This window comes from Colius striatus, chromosome 19 (genome assembly GCF_028858725.1).
Source record: "Colius striatus isolate bColStr4 chromosome 19, bColStr4.1.hap1, whole genome shotgun sequence".
NCBI classification, from domain to species: Eukaryota; Metazoa; Chordata; class Aves; order Coliiformes; family Coliidae; genus Colius; species Colius striatus.
The window spans coordinates 4,255,216-4,276,772 of record NC_084777.1 but is presented as its reverse complement, the minus strand read 5'-3'; the positions used below and the strand labels follow the sequence as shown (position 1 = coordinate 4,276,772).

At 45.4% G+C, this 21,557-nt stretch overlaps 3 protein-coding genes across 5 annotated transcripts; 1 reads left to right on the top strand and 2 right to left on the bottom strand.

The window, feature by feature from the left end:
* Positions 1 to 417: 417 nt before the first annotated feature.
* On the bottom strand, positions 418 to 4,572 carry LOC104549500 (surfeit locus protein 1). The gene is made up of 9 exons (XM_062011253.1): positions 4,385 to 4,572; positions 3,556 to 3,634; positions 3,309 to 3,436; positions 2,881 to 2,963; positions 2,461 to 2,652; positions 2,104 to 2,176; positions 1,567 to 1,729; positions 1,170 to 1,251; positions 418 to 929 (listed from the first exon to the last, which is right to left on the bottom strand). Exons 1-9 carry the CDS (start codon positions 4,445 to 4,447, stop codon positions 863 to 865), a joined length of 930 nt encoding a protein of 309 aa, XP_061867237.1. The 5' UTR covers positions 4,448 to 4,572; the 3' UTR covers positions 418 to 862.
* Positions 4,431 to 7,655, top strand: SURF2 (surfeit 2). 3 transcript variants are annotated; one of them, XM_062011254.1, is made up of 6 exons: positions 4,548 to 4,702; positions 5,006 to 5,160; positions 5,369 to 5,472; positions 5,903 to 6,094; positions 6,616 to 6,782; positions 7,527 to 7,627. In XM_062011254.1, exons 1-6 carry the CDS (start codon positions 4,595 to 4,597, stop codon positions 7,608 to 7,610), a joined length of 810 nt encoding a protein of 269 aa, XP_061867238.1. In that variant the 5' UTR covers positions 4,548 to 4,594; the 3' UTR covers positions 7,611 to 7,627. The 3 variants fall into 3 exon arrangements, with proteins under 3 accessions (XP_061867239.1, XP_061867240.1, XP_061867238.1); XM_062011255.1 differs by lacking the exon at positions 5,006 to 5,160 and having other exon boundaries at positions 4,431 to 4,702; XM_062011256.1 differs by lacking the exon at positions 6,616 to 6,782 and having other exon boundaries at positions 4,545 to 4,702; positions 7,527 to 7,655.
* Positions 7,656 to 7,816: 161 nt separating this feature from the next.
* Positions 7,817 to 21,518, bottom strand: SURF4 (surfeit 4). Its single transcript, XM_062011257.1, has 6 exons — positions 21,301 to 21,518; positions 13,742 to 13,928; positions 12,538 to 12,614; positions 11,869 to 11,912; positions 10,936 to 11,122; positions 7,817 to 10,687 (listed from the first exon to the last, which is right to left on the bottom strand). Exons 1-6 carry the CDS (start codon positions 21,346 to 21,348, stop codon positions 10,421 to 10,423), a joined length of 810 nt encoding a protein of 269 aa, XP_061867241.1. The 5' UTR covers positions 21,349 to 21,518; the 3' UTR covers positions 7,817 to 10,420.
* Between the last annotated feature and the right edge of the window lie 39 nt (positions 21,519 to 21,557).

The window sequence follows — 21,557 nt, the reverse complement described above, 5'->3', positions numbered from 1 at the left end:
CTCCTTTGAATGCAGAAGCCAGCAACATCAGCTTAGCTGCATGTACTGTGTGACCATAAAGTTGAACAGGCAAGGCTAGCTCTGGCTTGAAGCTTGTTTTGCTTATGCAAAAATGTCTCCAGATTATCTCCATTAATATTTAACTCATACTGTAAGCAAGTGTGATGTAGGATGTTATAACTGCAATGCCTCTTTTGGACCATAATTGTCCTAAAGACAGGCTGAAGTGGTGGGAGAAGAATTTGCTCACTTGGGTTGTTACCAAGCTTGACGATGCTCCAGCTGAGGTAGCTGCTTGCTTTTGCTAGCCCTCATCATGGCCTTGCAAAGAAGGCCTGTGGCTCTGACTAGCCAAGAGTCACCTTTAATTCAGGTCTGTCATGGTTAAGATGGAAGATGCACAATGCAAGTCACAAGGCAAGCACCTTCTAGGCCCTTTATTTATTCTGATGCAACTGCTGTGAACCACTCCTGACTTCAGGAGTGATTGCATAAAGAAACTTGATTCGCAAAACTCACTGTTGTTTGGAAAATACAGCATTGGAGAAGTTAATGTGGCTTAAACCCCCCATGACAGAAAAATGCATCCTTGAGCTCTCCAGTGAAGCTCACTTCTGTAGTCTCTGCAGCCTCTTAGGTTTGAAGTTCAAAGTTTCCAAGCTGCAGACAGACTTGCACTGGTAGGAGCTCAGGTTGTGCATCTGTTCCTTAGTGTCTGTTTGCAGCTTGCTGCTTGCACACATTCACTGAACATGTTTCCCTGAAGTTCAGGGTGCTTCAGCTCTTCAGACTGATCAGGCTGCTGTCTTCTAGCAAAGCCTCCTCCAGACTAGCCCAGAGGAGCAGAAATCAGCCCTTCCCCTCACAGAGGTATCTTTTGTATGAATTTTCTGTACCACAAGAAGGAAGTTGCAGCACATAAGCCATACCTATGAATGAAAACAAACCCACACATTTGCACCTTTTAAAGATGAATTGGACCTCCCTTGGTCAGCTGTGGTGCAATAAAACACATTTCAAATCACTGTGGAATTGTTACTTGGGTTAAATCTTGAGGCTTTTGCTCCTACATAAGATGGGATGAGCTTTTACACTGCAAGAATGCCAGGCCCAGCTTCACAGTAGAGTAAGACACGGCATATTGGTCAGCCACCAGCTGGGGAACTTACCAGGTCATGATGTACTGCATGTGCTCATTTCTCAGGCTCACTCTTGTCTGGCCTCCAATGGGTCCCCCAGGGACTGTGCTCTCTATGGAAACACCACACACAAGTTAAATCTCAGGTCTGCAGCATGTAGAGCTCCCCTTGTGAGAAGTGGGATGAAAGTGGTCAGTTTTGTGACCACCCTGCTCTACAGGCAGTGTTGTTCCCATTACCAGCAAAGCCAGAGCTGGGGGGCAGATGGCCTCATGGCTGGTTGTGCTCAAGACCTTGAGCATGCAACTGTTCCCTGGTGCTAGCTGCCTGTCACCTTCAAAGTAGCAGACCCAGCAGAGTGCACAGAGAAAGGTGTGATACCTTGTTGGATTTGACCTTAAAGGTCTTTCGTTCCCCAGTGACTTACTGAAATCTGCATCGATGAAGACGGGCTCGGCCCCGGTCACCTTCGCCATGGCCTCCAGGTCCCGGTAGTGCCAGCGGTTCTTCTCAATGTTATTCTCAGGCACAAAAGGCTTGCGGGTTTCTGATAACCTCACCACCCCAGTGAGATCAATTTCATCTTCAATCTGTTGAGGAGCACAGAGGAGAAAAAAGGAATCTTTTAAGGTTTGCTTCACACCTTGGTGTACCATGTCCTGGTAGGAAAACATGGCACTTGAGGGGACTGATTATAGATCAAGGGGTTGTGCCCTACAGTGGGGCTGTACTGTAACACAGCAGGGGAAAAAGCAGATCAAGAACAGCTACTTGTTCATAAAACCCTATTACTTAATGAAAAATGTGGGAAGAAAAGGTTCACCTCCTTTGAAAAGTGCAATGACTATTTGAGTAACTTCCCATGATGCTGAACACAGCTGCTGCCTTTCTGGGTCTGTCAGTAGTGCCTCTGGGTAATCAAAGGGCAGGAAATGATGTGCAGTGTTCCCAGCATCCCCTTTACCTGTCCCTTCAGCCTGGTCTCTGGTTTCAACTTCTTCTTCGGCACAAATCCTCGGTTGACTAAAATTGTGACCCTGAAGTTAAAGAAGCATGGCTCATGAGCAAAAGGAAATTTATTCATGCTGCTGCCTAGAACTAAATAGCAAGGAAAGTGGCATCTTGTGTGTTTGGGGCCACTTTTGTCATCTGAGTGCACATAACAGGGGAATTCACACACAATTTCAAATCCAGTCTCAGTGAGAGTTGAGAGAGGCCTTTTAAAGGAGAAGGAGTGATTTATGTAAACCAAACCACCATTATTCAGCTGTTCAAAACCCAAGTGAGCTGCTCACACAAACCATGATCTTCATTAACTTACCCAAGTTCAGTGCAGTAGAAGGGAGTAATGACATTTGCTCCATTTTCAGGGTGGGATGTCAGCCGCCCGGCTTCTCGGGCTTCTCGCTCAGGGTCCACAAGTGACCGTGGCAAAATATAGAGCTCTTTGGAGTGGTCAAAATGCCCTCGTACCTTTACAGGTCTGTACTCCAACTCCTTCAGTTCCATGGGGCTGCATAGAACAAGATGAAAATAAAATCATGGCTGTGATAAGCAAATCAAATTGAGATTTTATCGTGAGATTCCCCTTTTCCCCAATGGCTCACTCTACAGCCAGCTGGCAAAAACAAACAGAAGACAAATACCTCATGGAGTAAGCAGCTGGCTTAATATTTTACTGCTATCACAGTGAATCAGACAATGTAGCTATGTAGACTATGAGCTATCTCAGTTTCCTTACTCTAATGTCAGAGGAATGGGCTCTGCTGTAATTCTTGATGCCAGCTGTGCAATCAAATCTAACTTCCATTTCCGTCGCTGAACCTGAAAGTACACAAACATAGAAGTAATTCCTCATGGAAGAACAGAGCAATATAATAACTGCAATAATCAGAAGTTTCTCCTCAGACCTAGCCTAAAAGACAGTAATTGGAGATATGGAAATGGAGGCTACTGATTTGAATTTGAGGAAATATTCACACTGAAATACAAGTGTAAAAAACAAGAATCACTTCTTTAAAGACTTACAAATGGACACTTGGAAAACAGAACCATAAAATAACAGCAAATCTTTGCCCTGGATGTGATTTGAACTAGATTAAAAAGCCACAGACAGAAAAACCTGACAACACTTAAGTGCTCATCTCTTGAAAAAACTTATATTTGTACCTGCCATGTGCCAAGACAGAACGTGGTCAGAGGGACCAGGAAAAGGCCCCACTTGAGGAAAGTGTCCTCTCCAGATGCATCAGCAGCTGCTGTGGAGCTTCGTGGTCTGCAGAACTTCAAGCAAACACCTAGACAAAAACAAAATGAGCAGCAGGATTTGTGCAGGAGATGCTAAATTCCCACAGAAAACATCACCTTGTGGTAAAAGGCTGAAATAGGGCAAAAACTCAAGCAAATATTTTCTTACCTTTAGCCTGCTGGACCAGACCAGAACCTGCTTTAGCTGAAGGATACCCAAAAAATGTTCTGATCAAACAATGTGATACCTACATGAAATACAAAAGATCCTTTGTAGTGTCTCTGCTTTGTAAAGTTTGTATCTAGATAATAGCAGCTGCCTCAATGATTGCATGAGATTTTGTTTACCCATAGGTTTAAGCCTCATCTGGGCAACTGCCTGTGAAAGACTATGCGATAGGTTATCATAAAAAAGATAAATCAGTTTCCAGTTGCAGAGATGACAACAGCACAGAAACGATCCCTCCCTTTCCATGCATGCTGTCAGCCCGCACACACACCATCTTCATTTGCTCTTGAAATAAACGCCAGCCGAGCACCTGCCCTCCCACTTCCTCCCGTTCCTGCCACACTGGAACGGCACAGGACACACAGACAGCCTTTTTTTCCACCGATTCCGCTCACTTTTAGCACCTTTCTGCCCCGTGCGGTGAAACCAGTCCCCACATCGCGACAGAACGGCACCAACACACCGCAGCCAAAGCCCGGGTCCCGGTGACGGGGCAAGGCGGCGTCTGGACAGCGCCAAGCACCGCTGTGGACAGGCCCGGATAGGATCGGGGCCTAACTCGGCCCGGCACCGCTCTCCTCATCGAGTCCGGCCAGGCCCGGCCCTGCTCTCCTCAGCCCTCACGCTCTTCCCGCTCCTCTCAGCCCGAGTCCGGCCCGGCCTTGTTCCACTCAGCCCTCACCCGCTCCCTTCGCCCTCTTCCCGCTCCCCTCAGGCCTCAGCCCGCTCCCCTCAGGCCTCAGCCCTTCCGTCTCCCCTCAGCGCTCACCGGACCCCGGCGCTCCCGCACCAGCCGCGGCCCCGCGCGCAGCAGCAGCCTCCCCGTCGCCATGACAACGCCGCCCCCGGCCCAGACAGCCCCGGCGCGGGCAGCGGGCCGCGCCTCTCTATCCGCCCGTCTCTATGGTGCCGCTGCTACCGGCGCGGCCGGTACCGGAAGTTGGGGCGAGCTCCTGCCTGACGGGGCCTCTGTGTGGCGATGGCGGGGCCGGGGCCGGGCGGCGGCGCGGCCGTGGCTGAGGTGCCGGAGGAGGAGCGGCTCTTCCTGCGGCAGCACCCCCTGCTCAGCCTCGTGGAGCCGGGCAAGGTGGGGCCGGGGTCGGGCTGCGCGGGGCTGAGGGGCGCCTGGAGGGCCGCGGGACTGCGGCTGCCGCCGTGAGGGGTTCGAGGGAGGGCCGGGGCCGTCTCTCATGAGGGGGCCGTGAGGAGGGACGAGGCCGATCGGTAGCAGGACGGGGAGGGCAGTTTGTGCTCGGCCGCAGTGAGCTCCCTGGCCTGGAGGCCGTAGAAGTCGGGAGGAGGAGCATGCTGGTGGGAGCGTGAGGTCTCTCCTGCCCTCCCCAGCTCTGGGGTAATCCCTGGGCTTCCCTGACTAGACGTTTTTCTTCAGGTGAGGTGCAGGCTGACAGGCCACGAGATGCCCTGTCGGCTGTCGGAGCTGCAGGCTTACACTAATGGCAAGAAGTACCAGCGGCTGATAAAGACAGCCAGGGAGTTTGACTATGGCAAGTTTGAGCCTCATATAGTGCCCAGCACAAAGAACCTGTACGTATTCATCAATTATGCTTGACGCTTCTGTTCCATATCAGACATAAAGTGGTTGACCTTACGCTTTTGAGTCTTTATGGGTTTGGGGAGACTAGGAAAATTTTTATAAAGTATTCATCAACTTTGATCACAGTGCTTGTAAGCGAGCAGTTATTAAGTAACAGCATTCTTAAACTCTGGTGATGGCTTTTTGTTTGTCTCCCAGACACCAGCTGTTTTGCAAGCTCACTCTCAGACACATCAACAAGTTTCCAGAGCACGTGCTGCGTCACGTTCAAGGGAGGCGCTATCAGAAGGCCCTAAAAACATGTAAGTGGCTTTTCTGAAGATGGAACCAGACAACTTTATTTCCCTGAACTGTTGAGATTCCAGTGGATCTAGGGAGGGGGTCAGTATTCTTCAGGATGGCAGTAACGTGCTGCAGTTGCTTTGTGTGCTCCTCAGCTAGGCAGGAAGATCCCAGAGGCAGAGTGCAATCTGCCTCTAGCAAATACCTTGGAACATCCTTAGTTCAGAGTAGTTCTAAAACGTCCCCAGCAAGGTCCAGCACAGTCTCTGTTGTTAAACCTTTGCCATCTTTCATGGTCCATTCTGTCACTGAGATTACATGAGTGTATATTGAGAATGGGAGCTCAATAGACTTTCCAATTGCATTTATAAGCTAGAGCTGGAAATGAAAAGGACTGGGTTGATGGGGTGGCCTTGGTAAGTGCTGCCTGACCCCTCCTCACACTGTTAGATGAGGAGTGCCAGAAGGAAGGAGTGGAGTACATCCCTGCCTGCTTGCGGCAGAAGAAGCAGCGGGCGCAGCACCCTGACGAGCAGATGAACGGGAGCAGGCAGCCTTGCAGGAAAGAGGAATTCTGGGAGCCCAAGTCCAGCGAGGAGGATGGAGAGGAGACAGATGACAGCATGAGTGACCTGTACCCACGTGAGTGAGAACACTGGTATAATCTGTGTCTTGAAGAGAGCTGATTTTCTCCCGGCTTCTTTATACTGCTCCCTGCTCTGGCATGTGAGTTCCATCCAGTTGGGGGTTCTTGGGTTTCAGAAAAGCTTACCACCACCACCAAATAAGAAATAGCAGTTATTGCTGAGTCATAACCAGAGTTGGATCACATAAGGTGTGATGGGAGGGATACAAGATCCACTGGTATCTGCTGCTTTAGGTATCTCTACTTTCCTCACTTCTCAGCAAGTCCTTGAGTCTGACAGAAGCTGGTCAGGTTGCTCTGCTGACCTCACTGGAGGAGAGCAGGGCTGTAGCATCATAGATCCAGCTGTGCTGAATGGCTCTCAGGTCAGTGCCAGTGAGAGCACCAGGCATACTTCTAATGGAAGACCAGCGTATTTCTTTTCCAGGAAATTCAGTAGATGCTCTCTAAGTAGTTCGGGGGAGGCAGAACCCATGTGCACAGGGAACAGATTCTGAGCCAAACCTTTGTATTTTAGCTGCCCTGTTCCCAGAAAAAAACACAGCAGCTCCACACACCACAAAGGGCAGCGATGACTTTGCAACAGACAGCGAGGATGATGGGCCCAAGCAGAATGGTGATGTGAACAGAGAGAATGGTGGAAGAATGGATGTCAGCAGAGCAGTTGGCAACAAAAGGGGAAAGGTGGGAGTCACGCTTTGCCTGTTCTGCAGTGGGGGAGCATGGGGGTGGGAATCCCACCCTGTTAGGTGTTTGATCTGTTCCTGTGAGAACCAGCAGAAGGTGCAAAGCTGTTGAGGAGAATACACATTCCCCTCTGCCAGCTACTGGCTTGCATCCTGAGGTGTGAATTCCTACCAGTCAATGTTTATCCTGCCTGCAGTAACAAAGGCTGTTCCTGCCTGGATAGATAGCTCTTCTCTAGTGTGATCCTCTGCACTTGCTACCAGGGAGACTGCAGCACATCTTGTGGGTTCCATAAACTTCTTCCCTCCCTATCCACAAGAGTGAAATCCTTTTGAAGTCACAGAGCCCTTTTTCTGCCTCTCCTAAGGAGCTGCCTTACAGGAGATACCTTGATCCTTCTCAGTCAGGGAAGTAGGCAAAGGTTACACACATGAAGATGGATAAACCTTAAAGGATCCAGGGAGGGCCTGGATCCTTTAAGACCATATAAAACTGGAAAGCAAAAGCTGGATGAAGTTGAGGTTCATTTCTACAAGGAAACCATCACTATTTTGATCTAACGAAACCTCAGGCTGGTCAGAGAAAGGGATGCTGACTCACAGAACAGGGCAAGGAGAGAGACAGCAGTGCCTGGCTCTATGACCAGGGCTGTGCTTGGTCTGTCTCTGCTGTGCTGTTTCTCTTGAAGCAGGGCTGGATTTGGGTTGTGGAGAGGAGCTGGTTAACCTTCTTTCTCTACAGAAACAGTCAGGCCCTTTGAAGAAGAAATTCAAGAGTCATCATCGAAAACCCAAGAACTTAAAGAAGGCAACAAATGGCAAATAAATTTGATAATAAATAGATGAGCTGAAGCCTGTTGTGTAAATTCCAGTGGCTGAGGAGTTTGTCCATTCCAGGGCATGGGAAGCCTAGCACTGGGGCCTCTTTATGACAAAATGGGCTTTAGCAGTGGGGAGAGAAAGCCCACAAGCCCACTAACCAGCATCTCCAGGTTGCCTGGCTGTGGAGCATCATCAGTCCCACACACCAAGTGGATACAAAGATGCCATTGTTTTATTTTGATTGTTTCCAAAAACCAAAACATTTTCAAACACAACTAAGGTACAAAATACAGCATAAAATGAGGATTTATACTTATTTCTTTTTCCACATAGAAAGCAAAAATATATTCAGAATGAATTCCAGAACACTGTGCAGAGCCAATTGATAGCTGACATCCTGCTTGTGAGAGCTTCTCAGCCACGGGGAGAGGCTTCTGTATTGTTGGGAGATGCATGAATACAGCAGTGGATGTGGGAAACCAGAATCTTCTGCATCAGGACTCACAGTTAGTGAGTCTGCATATTGCGCTGCCCAGAAATATCTTATCATGCCCTCCACCTAACCATGCCCCTTTGGTACCAAAATACTTCTGATGCAAGGGACAGTATCAGTCCCTTTGCTGGGGCTTCTGGTGGAAAGGGGACTTGATTTTCAGAGGAAAACTGGTCACTATTTTAGACTAGTCCATCATCCGGCTCCTTAGTTACACAGGACACAAAAGTTGAAAAAGCCAACTTAAGGGCTACTTACAGGAGCAGTTTCTATCATTTCATTTATAAATACTATGAACATCATCAGCAGTTAGGATATCTGAGAATGGCTGCCTTGATGTGGTCTGAAACCCACCTGGGACTCAGGTGAAGCTGAGCACAGCACTCTGTGCTGCACATCTGTAACGGAAAGGACTGTTTGGTTTGCTATCACAAGACAGGCACAATAAACACTTGAGGTGAAAACTTCTCTTGCAAAACTTATTTAAAAGGCAGCCTTCTGTGTGACCGGACCTTAAATGCTGGTGTCCCCTCTCATCAGCCCCCATATATCAATTAATTTTCTTCAGCAGCAGCACAGATTGCTATTACATTGGCTATTTTCCCCTGAAGATGGTGAAATCACTGGTTTAACATTCAACAGTGCTCTTCTATTTGTCATCAGTTCTTTCAGCCTCATTTTCTCTCCTAAAATGCAACTGTTAAGCTGAACTGTCCAGGTTAGTGTCCTTACCAGGAGACCCTGGTACACAGATCCTGCTGGAGGCATTCAGCAGAGCTACTTCTCGAACAAACAGTTGACCAGCTTTCTCAAAGGAGACAACAGTGCAGGGGATCAACATACCATTAGCAGTTGGCAGGGCTCATGCTTTCTAGAATTCTTTCAAGATCTAGTGAAACAGGTTCACCTAGTTGACTAGCAGAGGACAACATGCCTCCTCTGAGCAGCACTAAGCATGTTCATGGCACAGAGGTTGTGGCACTAAAAGGTGAAAACAGGACCTTCCTCTCTCCTCACCACACTGATGAGTTCATCCTTCTGAACATGCCACTTACACCCCAGTTTCTTATTCACTACACAGGCTTTGCACTTGCCTTCCTCAGCTATAACCATTGGCATACAGAGGTGAGAACTAGGGCTGTGGCAGCACACAGATGACTTCCATGTGTCCCCCCTACACATCTCAGGTGCACAGACAGCAGAGAGCAGGGGCTGTACTTGAGGGCTCAGCAGCCCAGGTCCTCTGCTGTCCAGTCAACTGGGACTTTCACAGCTGAGAGACTGACAGAAGTGAATCTAAGAAGCAAAGACTACAGCTTAGAAGACCAACTGCTTTCATCTCTCGTACTGAGTGCAGGCAGAAGGGAGTTTCCACACTTCTGAAGACACTTTCACCAATAACCTGCATATTTGGGGCATATATGGATGGAAGCTAGTTAACAGCACAAAGGAGCTTTTATTATGGAACCTGCAGACCAATTTGGCTCCCTTTTTGGGAATTCATCAGGGGCAACTTTGGGAAAAGAATGCTGAATAAACAGTTATTTTGGCACAGAATTGTCACAGGATCTAACATTCTGTCTCTTCAGGATTATGTCCTCTGCTTCCTTCTTGAAATCTGATTAGCCATACATGATTCCTGATTAGCAATAAATGAGTCTCTCTTTCCCCTCCAGAGCAGAAACAGGACACGTTAGAAATCCATCTCCCTTTTTCTTACCTAGAAAAGGGTACAACTACCTCCACGGTTTTCTTTTTGCCTTCTGTTTGGGGACAGGAAAAACCCCTCTGTTAAACCAAATGGAATTACAGGCCTCTGAGCAGCAAAATAACAGTGATGATTTTTTTGCTGCTACTTTCCACCTTGATAAGCAATGCTATAACCAACAATGGAGCTCCTTATGCACAAAACAGTTTTGATGAGAGTGAGAAAGGGGATCCACTTTTTTAGTTATAGCAATAACCCAACAGCACACTGAATGATACAGCTGCATCTGTTCACATTACTTCAAACTTTAAAACACTGCTGACTTTAAAGACAGCAGCTGTTCTACTGCAACCCACTGAAGCATCAGCAAAATGCAGGTTCCTTGGGTTAGTCCAAATCTAGGAAGTTAGAATAAGCCTAGGCAACATTCCTTGAAGAAATAGGATTTTATCTATTACATTATTGGTGCCACTGTAAATCAAATTTGAAACATCTGTGCCTTTAAAAGGAAGGGGGCATGTACGTGTAAAATGCTGGCAGTTTTTGTTGAATCCATAGAGAATCAGTTCTGGACTTAATATGTTATATGTCCCAAGAAGTGTTGCTATTCCTGTTACCATTCTTTTTTCTTCTCATCCATGGAGACTCCACCAGGGCCCAGTGCAACCACGAGAAGCAGCCCCCCGATTACAGACATGGTCTGGAAGAAATCATATTTGAGGAAGTCATGCATGGGCTTGTAGGCTGGGACGGTCCAGAAGGCATTGAAGTAGATGTTGATGCCAAACAGCCAGATGACTAGAGTCAAGGCAGCCAGCTTTGTCTTGAAGCCAATTGCCACCAAGATAATCAGGGCCGTGCCCACAATGTTCTGCAGAATCTGCAAGGAGAAAAACACCAACCAACCCAAGCTTACAAACGGTTCTTAAATAGCTAAACATCAGAACAGAGCAGGGGTAAGTGCATCAGAACAGGCTGTCATGGCATAGGTGAGCTAGTAACTTTTCTAAATATTAATTGCTAAAAAGGTGACTGAAATGGTGAGCATTGAGCAGGCCCTGCAGCCAATGTGGGAGCTGATACTATATTCTAGTTCCTTAACTCATACTTTTACCCCCAGATACTTACAGAAAAGAAGTTCATATCAAAATGTAGCAGTGTCATGAACATGAGGACCAGCAGCACACGGCCCCCCAGCTGCATGTACTGCCTAGGAGAGCTCTCCCGCATGGTAGGGACACCAGCAAACATGCTCTTCCCCTCTGAGCGTGACTCAGCCAAAAGCAGCAGCAGGCCTCCCCCAAGGGCAAGGTTCCTACACATAGAAATGGGGGAAAAAAAAAAGCCTATTACAATTGGCACCAATGTACAGTCTTACCTGACAATTTCAACTTAGTAAGAATCTGCATGCTAGTGAGGAGTGACCTGCTCTGCACCTTGTGACGTGTCTGCTTTAGAGTTCACAGCTGAAACAGCAGCTTAGCACACAAGAATTCACACAAGCCTATGCAGGTATGTACAGCCTGCCAGGGAAGTCCAGCACTCACAGCTCAGGCACAGTTGCTTAGCATCTGTGACAGCATGAATTGAGTTGTGTTCAAGTTATTCTGTACCTCAGGTGTAGCCGTATATGCCACAGTAGTTCAGAGGTTGCTTTGAGAAAACACACCAGCAATACTGCTAAAAGGAGATATACATTTACAGGGTTGTAGTAAAGCCAGAGTATAGTTTGTGTGCTGCCCCTTGCCCTCCTCTCAGCAGAGAGAGGTGAAAAGGTAACAGCCAGCCCTGACTCAGGATTTGACAAGAAAGCTCACATTTAAGGACTCTGTCCTGTGTTAGGAGACTTGAAATCCCAGCTGTCACTCTAGTATCTACATGCTTTAGCCTCCTCAGAAAACACCTTCAGTCGTGCATAAGTACAGTTGCTATTGTAACCATTTGGGAAATAACAGCAGCTCACTGATCTGGCCTAGACAGTTATTTGTGAGCTCTCAGCAAGGAAGTGACAGACAACAGTTTTCATTCTGTTCTAATATAAACTTTAAGAAGTAGGCATACCTCATCAAGAACTTCAGGTCCCATAGAATGCTGTATGCAATAGTCTGGGCAAAGAATAAAACAGGTTAAAACACCATGTAAGTTACACCAAAGTTTGGAACTTGTGTCATAACCTCAAGCCTGTACTATCCATAGCAGAAGTCAACTACAAGTATGTTATACTTAAGGAAACAGGGTAAATTACATCAGTGTGGTCCAGTGAGTCAGTGTAAAAACAGGGAATGGAGGCCAAAATTCGACTTGTGCTTTAGCCCCAACAAAAAATCATCAGTTTTGAACAGGAAGGATGCTCCTAGCTAGAATCCTGTGCCAGGGACAGTCCTTTATAAAAAGCTGTGTGCTGAAGGCCAAAGCAGCTGCAAGTTCCACATTTGGCAAATTACTGACACACAGGTAAATTACAAGTTACTTCTGCTAAATTGGTCAAGGTCAAGTATTGAATCAATGTCTCCAGCTGACTAATTGCAATTACAGCCAAGGATCTATCGAGCACATCAGAAGAACAGAAACAGAAAAATAGTTCAATGCCACCGAGGACTGGCACTAGGCCAGGGTGGAGAAAAATTCCAGGGCTGCCAGTTGTATTTAAATACATGTTGGTAGTACCAGGGCTAAGAGAGAAGATTTTATAGACATGATTTAGAAGGGCTGAAGACTTAAGCCTCCTACCTGTAATGCTATAATTCCAAACAGTCCAAAGCAGGCATATTGCACAAAGTTCCTACTCAGCACCAGGATACAGCCGCCTGAGTTGGGGAAATTGAACACAGTTACACCTCTGGCTTGCACAGGAAAAGATGCTGCAGGAATGTTAACTGAGCACACTCCTTTTTCTTTCAACTGTGCCACAAAGAACATCAGGCAGGAAATTTGAACGGCACAAATCAGTTTGAGAGCCTACAAGTCTTAGTGCATTTTGAAGTACTTAAATTCCAGAAGTATCCTTTATTTTATAAAGGGAGGATATGCTGAATGTAGTCCCCAACACAGCACTGTACAGCAGCTACCAAAGCATTAAAAGAAGTTACAAAGAAACTGAACTAATCAGGGAAATTTTTTTTCTTAAAAAAAGAACTGTTAGCACAAACCTGCTGTGTTCACTTTCCTTGAAAACTTTTATCTTATATCCTTCCTCAAGTCTTCCATCTCAAAGCACTGATGACCTTTGCCACTGACATGAGGACTGGTAACTACATTCAATTAACCTGACTCGACACAAAAATATGAGGGTAAAAAAAATCTAAACCCAGACACAAGACAAGAAACTGGCAGAGTAATCAAGAACAGTAGATCATGGACCTAATATAAACAGAAAAGAATTTTCCTTCTCTCAATTTCTGATACCTTAAGCTCACCTAGCAAACATACAAAAGCTCTGCTTCTGGGCTTATTTTGATTCCTGGGCTTTGGAAAACTGACACAAGCACCTCTCAGACTTAAGTGTACGAACTGCAGGATAAGACTTTGCCACTGGGATTAATACCCATAAAAACAGGAGGCTAAGGAAGTCTTAACACTGCCCTGCTTAAGAAAATGTATTTCATCTAAAGAATTCAGGGGAGGTCATACATCTTTATGGATGTATGTACAGAATTGAAACCAGATTGTCCTAATGGATTCTTGACATCTCTGATTCAGAGGTAGTGTGTCATGAGAAATTCCCTGAGACTGCTTCCAGGAAAGGCAGAAGCTGGTCTATTAGGAGTTCTTTTCATTCAGCCCAAGTGGTACTATCAGTTTGAAGCTGTCAATGGCTATTAAGAAATCAGTGAGGCATCCCATGCTTACATGATTCACAGTGCTTACATGAGCCAGGGTGGCAGACACACTGTAGTGCGCTGGCATCCACCTTAACAGCCTTAGAGCCACTTACTCAGCTGTCCGAAGAGATTTATGAACACAAAGATGGAGGCCAGGAAATAGCCACAGTTCCACGTGCCATCAATGTAATCCCTCTGTTCACTCCACTGGAACCACATGCGGATGCCATCCTCCAGGAAGGTGCTGATCAGGCACAGGCGGGCCACATGCGGAAGGTACTGCTTCGTCACCCGCAGGAACTGCGAGGGCAGACAGCGTCGTTAGCAGGGCAGGGAGACAAGTGATACTCAAGGCATAAGAGCCACACATAGACTCTGGGGTCAGCAGTTCTCATGCACACAGGGTCAAAGAATCATTACAGTTGGAAAAGATCTTTAAGATCAAGCCCAACCACTAACCTCACACTGCCAAGCCTAAACTAAACCACATCCCTCAGCACCTCAGCTATGTGTCTTTTGAATATCTCCAGGGATGGGTATTCCACCACCTCCCTGGGCAGTCTGTTCCAGTGCTTAATAACTCTCTCAATGAAAAAGTTAATCAATATTTAGCAAGAAATACAGACTTGGGACTTGGATTTAATGTCACTCTTCTCCACTCCAGTTTAAGAATACTTGGGAGCAGTGAGGGAAACTTGTTGTCACACTTCACCCAAAGAGCAAGGACTTGGAGAAAAGCAGAATCCAGCAGCACCTTTTTAGGTGACAGGAACAGTGCTTTGATATAACTCTTCCTAGATGAAGGCTGACCTTGGTTTTAGTTTGTCTATCTCAGGGTTTCATGTTACAGCTCAACTATCAGTTAGCCAGGAGCTGAAAGGGTAATCCTGCTCCCATCCACATGCTCAGCCACTGAACACCCCGCAACAGCCTGGTTCAGGGAGTCAGGCTGACAGAAAACTAATTCTGTACCAATTAAAAGAACATTAATAAGCTCTCTGCCAAGCTAGTTCCCTTTTAACAGCTCAGTGCAAAGCATGTGTATTTGTTCATAGCAGGAGCTATTTGAGCAGTGAGGCCATTGCATTAAATTGCACCCTCTAAGCAAGTATACACAGTTTCTACTCCATTAAAAGCACTATCCCCCACAGAAGGAAAATACATACATATGCATATATACAATTCAGTGTAGCAGGTAAAAAGGCACTATCAAGCAACAGATGCTGAGCCTTAGTTTTTGGGAATGCAAGATGTATCTGGTCCCACATACTCTTGCATCCTGCAAGCTCATGGGTTAGTTTACAATTACAATAATTATAAAAGAACAATTACAGAATTGCCCAATATGGTCTAGACTAACATGCTCTTAGGACTGTGCAATGCACAGGAAAACATACTGCCTCTGGATAGTAAGAGTTTAACTGTCACTCACTTCCCTTAACAGCACTGGTTAATGGAGACTTCCATTAGGATTTGTGGCATTGCTCTGAATTAAGCCAGTGCCTGGCTTGGCCAGATCACTAGAAGGACACATTTGGAGCCAGTGATTACTGCTCCTAGAGTAAGTGCAACCTATTAAGAAACAAATGTAAATTTAAGCTAAAATTAACTACGAGATTATCCAGCAGATTTTTCCCTTCAGATGACTGGAGCAGTTTGGACAGGTTGACACTTGTGTGAAGTCCCACTTCAGGTGGAACTGCTAGACTGCAGAGATCCCCATGTTAGAACTAAGAGGAGAAGCCATTTAACAAAACTCCACGATCCTACGTAAAGTTGGACATGCTGTACAACAATTCATACAGTTCATGCAATGTTAGAATACTTCAAGCATGAATAGGGTGGGGAAACCCACTTGTGTATAGGTGTCAAACAGCACTGAGCTATATAGATTATAGAAAATGGATAGAAAAGGCACAGAAGCCTTTTCTTTCCTAATTCAGTTTTACACTGACTTCAGGTTAGACAATATAGATGATTCATTCCTTTCTGAGTCTCCTTTTTGAAAGTTATGCTAGTGTTGCATGCTTCCAGAATATATAGGAGTGTGAGAAGGGAGACTAGGGCCACTCTTGAAAGTTAATTGCTACAGAAATCAGTCAATAAAGGCTGTTCCAAATCCTATGCAAATGACAAGAGTTGCTTGCTGTGTAATTGAAGATAATCACAAGAAAAAAAACCCCCAGCAAATAGTCAATTAAACAGTTAACATTGGAACAAACTACTGTAGTTGTACTCTGTGCATCCAGAGTCTAAGGGTCAGAAGCCAAGCTAATCAAGGGTATTTGAGGTGCAGCTGTACTCTGACTCAGGGCTGCCACTTCAGGCTTTTTTAAACCAAGTTGTGAATGAGTCAGAAGAAAATTTGTGATCTTTGTCACCAAATGAGACACACATCTTGGTTTACAGCTTTCCTCCCTCCCCGATTTCACTGTACATTTAGGCAAACTTGCTCAGGTATACTAAAGATAAAGTTGTCTGGAAAATAGTACAAGACCAGAAGCAGTTTATAAAGTAAGTCTGCCTTGTCAAGATGGAGAACAGGCAACTTTGATCAAGAAGGAAATGAAAGAGGACAAGTGCTGGACATCTGTAGGATGAAAAGGCAAAAAACCACTGCTGTTGAAAGGCTGAAAAAGGAGTCAAACATTAGAGAGGGTATCTGCCTCCAAGCTTCATCTTTCTTGCTTCTGAAGTGGGTCATGTAAGCTGATTTCATCTTCCCCTTCCTCAAAACTAAACTGCCAACAATACAAGTGAAGGAGCCAAGAAGGCATTTCACAACTACCTGTTCTCATGGCATATAGCAGGGATTTCATGCTATATGTTAGACATGGGTGCACACATCCAATCAGCTTAAGACAAATCAGAAAGACAGAAGCCTAAGGTAGCTGCAGCACTACGACACACATCATCTTTGGGCATCCATAAGTCATGATGCTGTATTTACTGATCTACACACAAGTTAAAACCTCTGTAGACAGCAAGCTTAATGAAAATAAACTTCAAAAAACGGCTACCTCAACAAAAATCTAAGCCAAAAGAATCACTAGCCATGGAGATACAGAGAGAAAGGAAGAGAACAATTACACAACCACCACAAGAGAGTAAAACAGATATCAATTATTTTATTACTAGAAGACTCGGGTATAAATTACTGAAGTAATTTAACTAAGGACAGAGCAACTTATAAGAAACAGATCTCTAGAATAGGGATTGAATATTACCAGAGACCCTGTTTTTGTCCTCACACATCAATAGAAAAATGTTGCTCTACTGCTGTACCCTGAGACCACTTCCTGCTTCCTCTGATTCAGATAAAAGCAGCTCATATGGGAAACTTGGTAGCTGCAGTTAATAAATATACCCAAGACATGAGGCTTGAAACACACACTCCACCAAGCTCAATACATGTAAGCCTAACCAAAACTGCTGAAATTAAAGGAGGTGCCAATGTTAAAGTAACTGGATGGCTTATTCTGCTAGGGCTTTGTATCAGCTGTTCTTGGCACATACTGCCTTCTTCCAAGAGGCAAAATACCTTGAGAAAAGACAACAAAATGCTAAAGTAAAACTATTTTAAAGAAGAGCAGCTGGTTCTGTTTTGGTATCCAAATTGCTAACACACACCAGAGAGGCTTTATGTTGCCATTTCCTCCTCTAACAGGATTAGAAAGGCAAAGATGGATTTAAACACTCCTCTTAGTTTAAAAAGCAAAGGTGCACAAGATGATGCAGGGATCCCTAAACCAAACCTCTGCTCAAAACCTGTTTTTTCAAGGGGAGGTTTGGAATATTCAAACCCATGAAGAGGCCTGCCCAAAGACAGGTAATAAAGTAATTCCATTTTGACTCTTGTCATGCTTTCTAAACTATATCCCACCTCCAATAGCCTCAAATTTGTTACAAATCCCATCCACTTCATTAAGTGTATGCATACCATAGCATAATTACAGGTATTTCAAGAACAATACACAGCCAGGAGCTGGAAGTTTTTGCTGTCACTTAGGTCTATTCTGTCCAAACAGAGAGGCCTTTTCTGTGTGCACACATGTGTGTGTTCTTGGGTCAGGGAACTTAGAATCATGGTGATGAACAGCAGTCTGCTGATCTACACAGAAAGCCATCCTGTGGCCTGCACAGCATTATTGTTCTAGCGCTTCTGACAGAGGCATATCCCAAACACATAGACAGTACACATTTAAGAGGTAAGAGATTGCTTTGTTCTGGGACATCTCTAGCAGCCTAGGTCATCAGTGGTCTCACCTGGAATAAGATGCTCAGTGCCCTGGCAGAAAGAAAAACAACCTCCTTTCACCTATCTGTTTAAACTTCAAGACAGTCCACCTAATGATCACAAGGACAGTAACACTTGTAGACATTGATGTGCCCAATGTGACAAGTTATTTGTGAAAACTGCTTATTTCCAGAGGCAAGATGAGAGCCCCAACCCACTAGAACATTGCCAGTGGTCTCAATCAGTTTTTTAATTGCAGGAAAATGGCATATGACAATGCTTTTCACTCCTAAAGCGTGTTTTATACCAATTCTCTTTCCACAGGAGGCTGATCAGAATTGATTATTTGTCTTTTAAGGATAAAGGACAGTGCACTGACACAACTATGTTACCAAGAGATTCCAAATTCAAGGTTTTTTAATATAAACCTCAAAAAAGTTCAAACAATTAGATGTTTTCTTCTCCTTTCTGTTTTCTGCAAAATAGGATACAGAGATGTTAGAATTAGCTGAATAACGTGCACCAGCATTATATTGGAAAATTAAATAAAACCCCCAGAGTCTGGTTCTCCCCTAGAGTCCTTTCACTGCAGTACAATGACTCAATAGTCTCCTTGCATTTTTGTCCCTATTTTTTTTTTCAGGATGGCAGAAATACCAGGCACCCACATTTCTAAAGATCATTACAGACACCAGAAATGTTGCTTGAGAGCTGCTCCCTCTTATGGGGATTACAGAGGGGAGACAACCAGTTCTATAACCCTAAACAGGTCCCAGATACAACTACTTTTAGTGCTATAATGCCAGCAGCACGTGGTGACTACAATTAAGGGCTTAGCATGCATATTTTAATAAGAACAACTAAAAAAGGACTTAACTTCTGAGTAAGTTAATTTAATTAATGACATTGGGCTGGTTTATGGGGCTTAAAGTCAAACCAATCCACAAAGCCTGTATCTGGGCATCATTCTGAACCAAGATCCTGATTTCCTTGCACTGGGTATCATCTACACTTTAAGATTCTTTAATAGCTTTTTCCACCTTTCCCAATATCTGAGAAGTTGTCTTTCTGACCACGCCTCCCAAACACCTACCCAGTAGCTGTCTCCTCTTCTGCAGTCCTTGGAAACTGCAACTGGCAGAACAGCTCACCAGCCTGTGTACCTTCAGGCTACAAACTCATCTTATAGCCAAGCTAAACTAATGTCCAGTTCTTATCACAAATGACTCCACCACCAGCATTGCTGCTCACTTGATCCAAACAATGAGATAATTGGAACCAATAGGGAAAAAAAAAAAATCTTTTCTTTTTCCTGCCAGTTCAGCTCTGTAGTCCAACGACAGAAAAATGTTGGTAATGAAGAAAAGGGGAATATTGCCTTGGAAAAGTCAGACAACCCACTTCACTGATCACTAGCTGTCAGGAAAGCTCAGCTGCCTTGCAAGACCATGACTTCAGTGCCCTAGTTGGATTAAGAGTCACTTTGTTACTACTTCAGAGGAGATTTCTGACAAGTATTTTGGAATCCAAGGCATAAGTTGCCATTTCAAATGGAAATTATGTTATTTGAGAAAATTTACGCCTTAACATTTGAATTTAAGGAACAGATTATTCTTGCTTTTGTATGAGACATTCCATACTTACTGATAAGCCACAGAAGCAGCTGTAACATTTTCCCCCAAGAAAATTCAGAAATAAAGACTCATTAGATCTTAAACACTAGTACAGAGAGTGGAGAAAGCAAGAATATCATTGAGAAGGCAGTTGATTCTAAGAACAGCCATTGTCCAGCTTCACCTCTAGCAAGGGGAGTTTCAACATCATTTCAGTCCAAATGTTTCAAATGTGTCTTGTTTAAAAAAGAAATCCAAAATGAACTAAGAGTTTCTGCAATGCCAAGTGTTAACTTTGCAGTATATACCAAAGGTTATTGTTCAGTAAATCTGTCTACTCCTACACTGGTGTAATACTGAGTTTTAGGAACATACACAGTAGTGAAAGTAACCAATTAAACAATGAGGCAGAATTATCAAAGGAGTTAGTTACTCCAAAACCTGTAAAAATTGTTTTGCAATCTGATGGCTAAGTGTATGCAGACACTCCAAATTCTGCACCTAAAGGAAAGGCTCATTTTTAGAGAGAACGTGGGCAAGCACAAATAAAGTGGGGCCACTTAAAACTCATTTGAGGAGTTTCAGTTCCATACTGCATTTTAGCTGGACAGTAGAGCTTTCAGTAGTATGAAAACAGGGGTGTTACAGGCATCTAGAAATAGTCACACACAAATAGAAAGGTGTTATAAAAAGGTCAGGACAAGTGTAAATTTTGGCAAGTGATTTGAACACTACAGTAAGAGTTTACTTTCTCCTCTAAAAAAAGAAAGTAAACAGAGGATGACGAAGATGATCCCAGACATCCCTTAAACTGAATAGTCCACACACCATCAGAAACTCTGTTTGAAGCAAATCTTCAGTCTGGGGGTGGGGAGGACGTACAGAACAGGTTTTCCCAGTGAAACTCAACTAAAGACAGAGGCAGCACAGCCCCCTCAGAGCTGTGACGCCTTACGCACCACAACTTGCAGTGCTTCAATCAGAGTTGTACAACCAGGCAGAATCAACACTTTCAAGAGAACTTCCTAAATATGATAAGATGCTGACTCTTTTCAATTAGATGAATCACCATGACAGTGAAGAATCTAACACCATCACCATGAGATTAGCTACTTACACTCAAAATATTCCCGTTCTCACGTATAATGACATGAATAACTTCTCTTTAACAGAGAAATCTCTGTAAGGGCCTCTACTGAAATACAGGTAAAAAGGATCACAAGATAACATCAGCTTGTTTGCTTTCCTTTTGACCCAATTCTAAGTACAGTACTGGCAAGCCTTTCAGTTTGAGTTTCCAGGTATCAGTCAAAGTTTAGATTTTTGCTTTCCTGTCACCACCAACCGCCTCACCCCGTCTCTCCACATCTTTTCAAGCCCTACTTGCCAGCTTAGGCAACTTATAAAAACACGAGAGCAGCTCGGCTCCCTGCCCTCCTTCCATTTACTTACTCCCAGACAGAAGTCCAGTTCCCAAGCAGAACTCGTCTGTTTCGCTGTACGAGCAGCCGCAGAACTCGCATGAGGACAGGGACCTGGTCGGCGGGCCTGCGCCGGCCGCCCCCAGCCCTACGTGGTACCAGACTCTCAGCCTCCCCTCTGGAAGCCCCCAGCCCCAGCAGTGGAGCAGCCCCCGCGCCGGGCCATCCCTACACCGGCCTGTATCAGATCCAAGTAGGCCCCTCAGGGCGGCGGCCTATCTTCCCCTCAGCGCGGGGCTCGCCGAGGCTCCCCCTCACAACCGGCCCACAGCGCCCGAGGGAGCGGCCCAGCGCACAAAGGCCGCCCGGACAGAGCAGATTGAAGGCGGCCAGACACCCACCTGATCCGCGAAGTCCTCGGCGGTGCTCATGATGTCGTTCTGATCCATGGCGGCGGGATGCAGGTGCTGCCGGCTGCTACGCGCCTGGGGCCCGGCCTCACTCTCACAGACGGCCGCAGGAAGGGCGGGCGGGAAGAAGAGCGAGGGAACGCCGGGCCGGGCCGCGCCGCCGCTCGGATACTGCTGCCACGTAGGCCAGCCCTTAAAGGCGCCGCGCGGGCGGCAGCGCCGGCGGACGCGGGGCGGGGCGGGGCCCC

Coding starts and splice junctions, on each gene's coding strand:
- LOC104549500 (XM_062011253.1), bottom strand. CDS start 4,447: ATGGCGACGGGGAGGCTGCTGCTGCGCGCGGGGCCGCGGCTGGTGCGG. Junction 2,653..2,880: donor CCCATTCCTCTGACATTAGA/GTAAGGAAACTG, acceptor TGTTCTATGCAG/CCCCATGGAACTGAAGGAGT. Junction 1,730..2,103: donor AGACCAGGCTGAAGGGACAG/GTAAAGGGGATG, acceptor GCTCCTCAACAG/ATTGAAGATGAAATTGATCT.
- SURF4 (XM_062011257.1), bottom strand. CDS start 21,348: ATGGATCAGAACGACATCATGAGCACCGCCGAGGACTTCGCGGATCAG. Junction 11,913..12,537: donor TTGGAATTATAGCATTACAG/GTAGGAGGCTTA, acceptor TTCTTTGCCCAG/ACTATTGCATACAGCATTCT. Junction 10,688..10,935: donor TTGATATGAACTTCTTTTCT/GTAAGTATCTGG, acceptor TTCTCCTTGCAG/ATTCTGCAGAACATTGTGGG.
- SURF2 (XM_062011254.1), top strand. CDS start 4,595: ATGGCGGGGCCGGGGCCGGGCGGCGGCGCGGCCGTGGCTGAGGTGCCG. Junction 5,161..5,368: donor GTGCCCAGCACAAAGAACCT/GTACGTATTCAT, acceptor TTTGTCTCCCAG/ACACCAGCTGTTTTGCAAGC. Junction 6,783..7,526: donor TTGGCAACAAAAGGGGAAAG/GTGGGAGTCACG, acceptor CTTTCTCTACAG/AAACAGTCAGGCCCTTTGAA.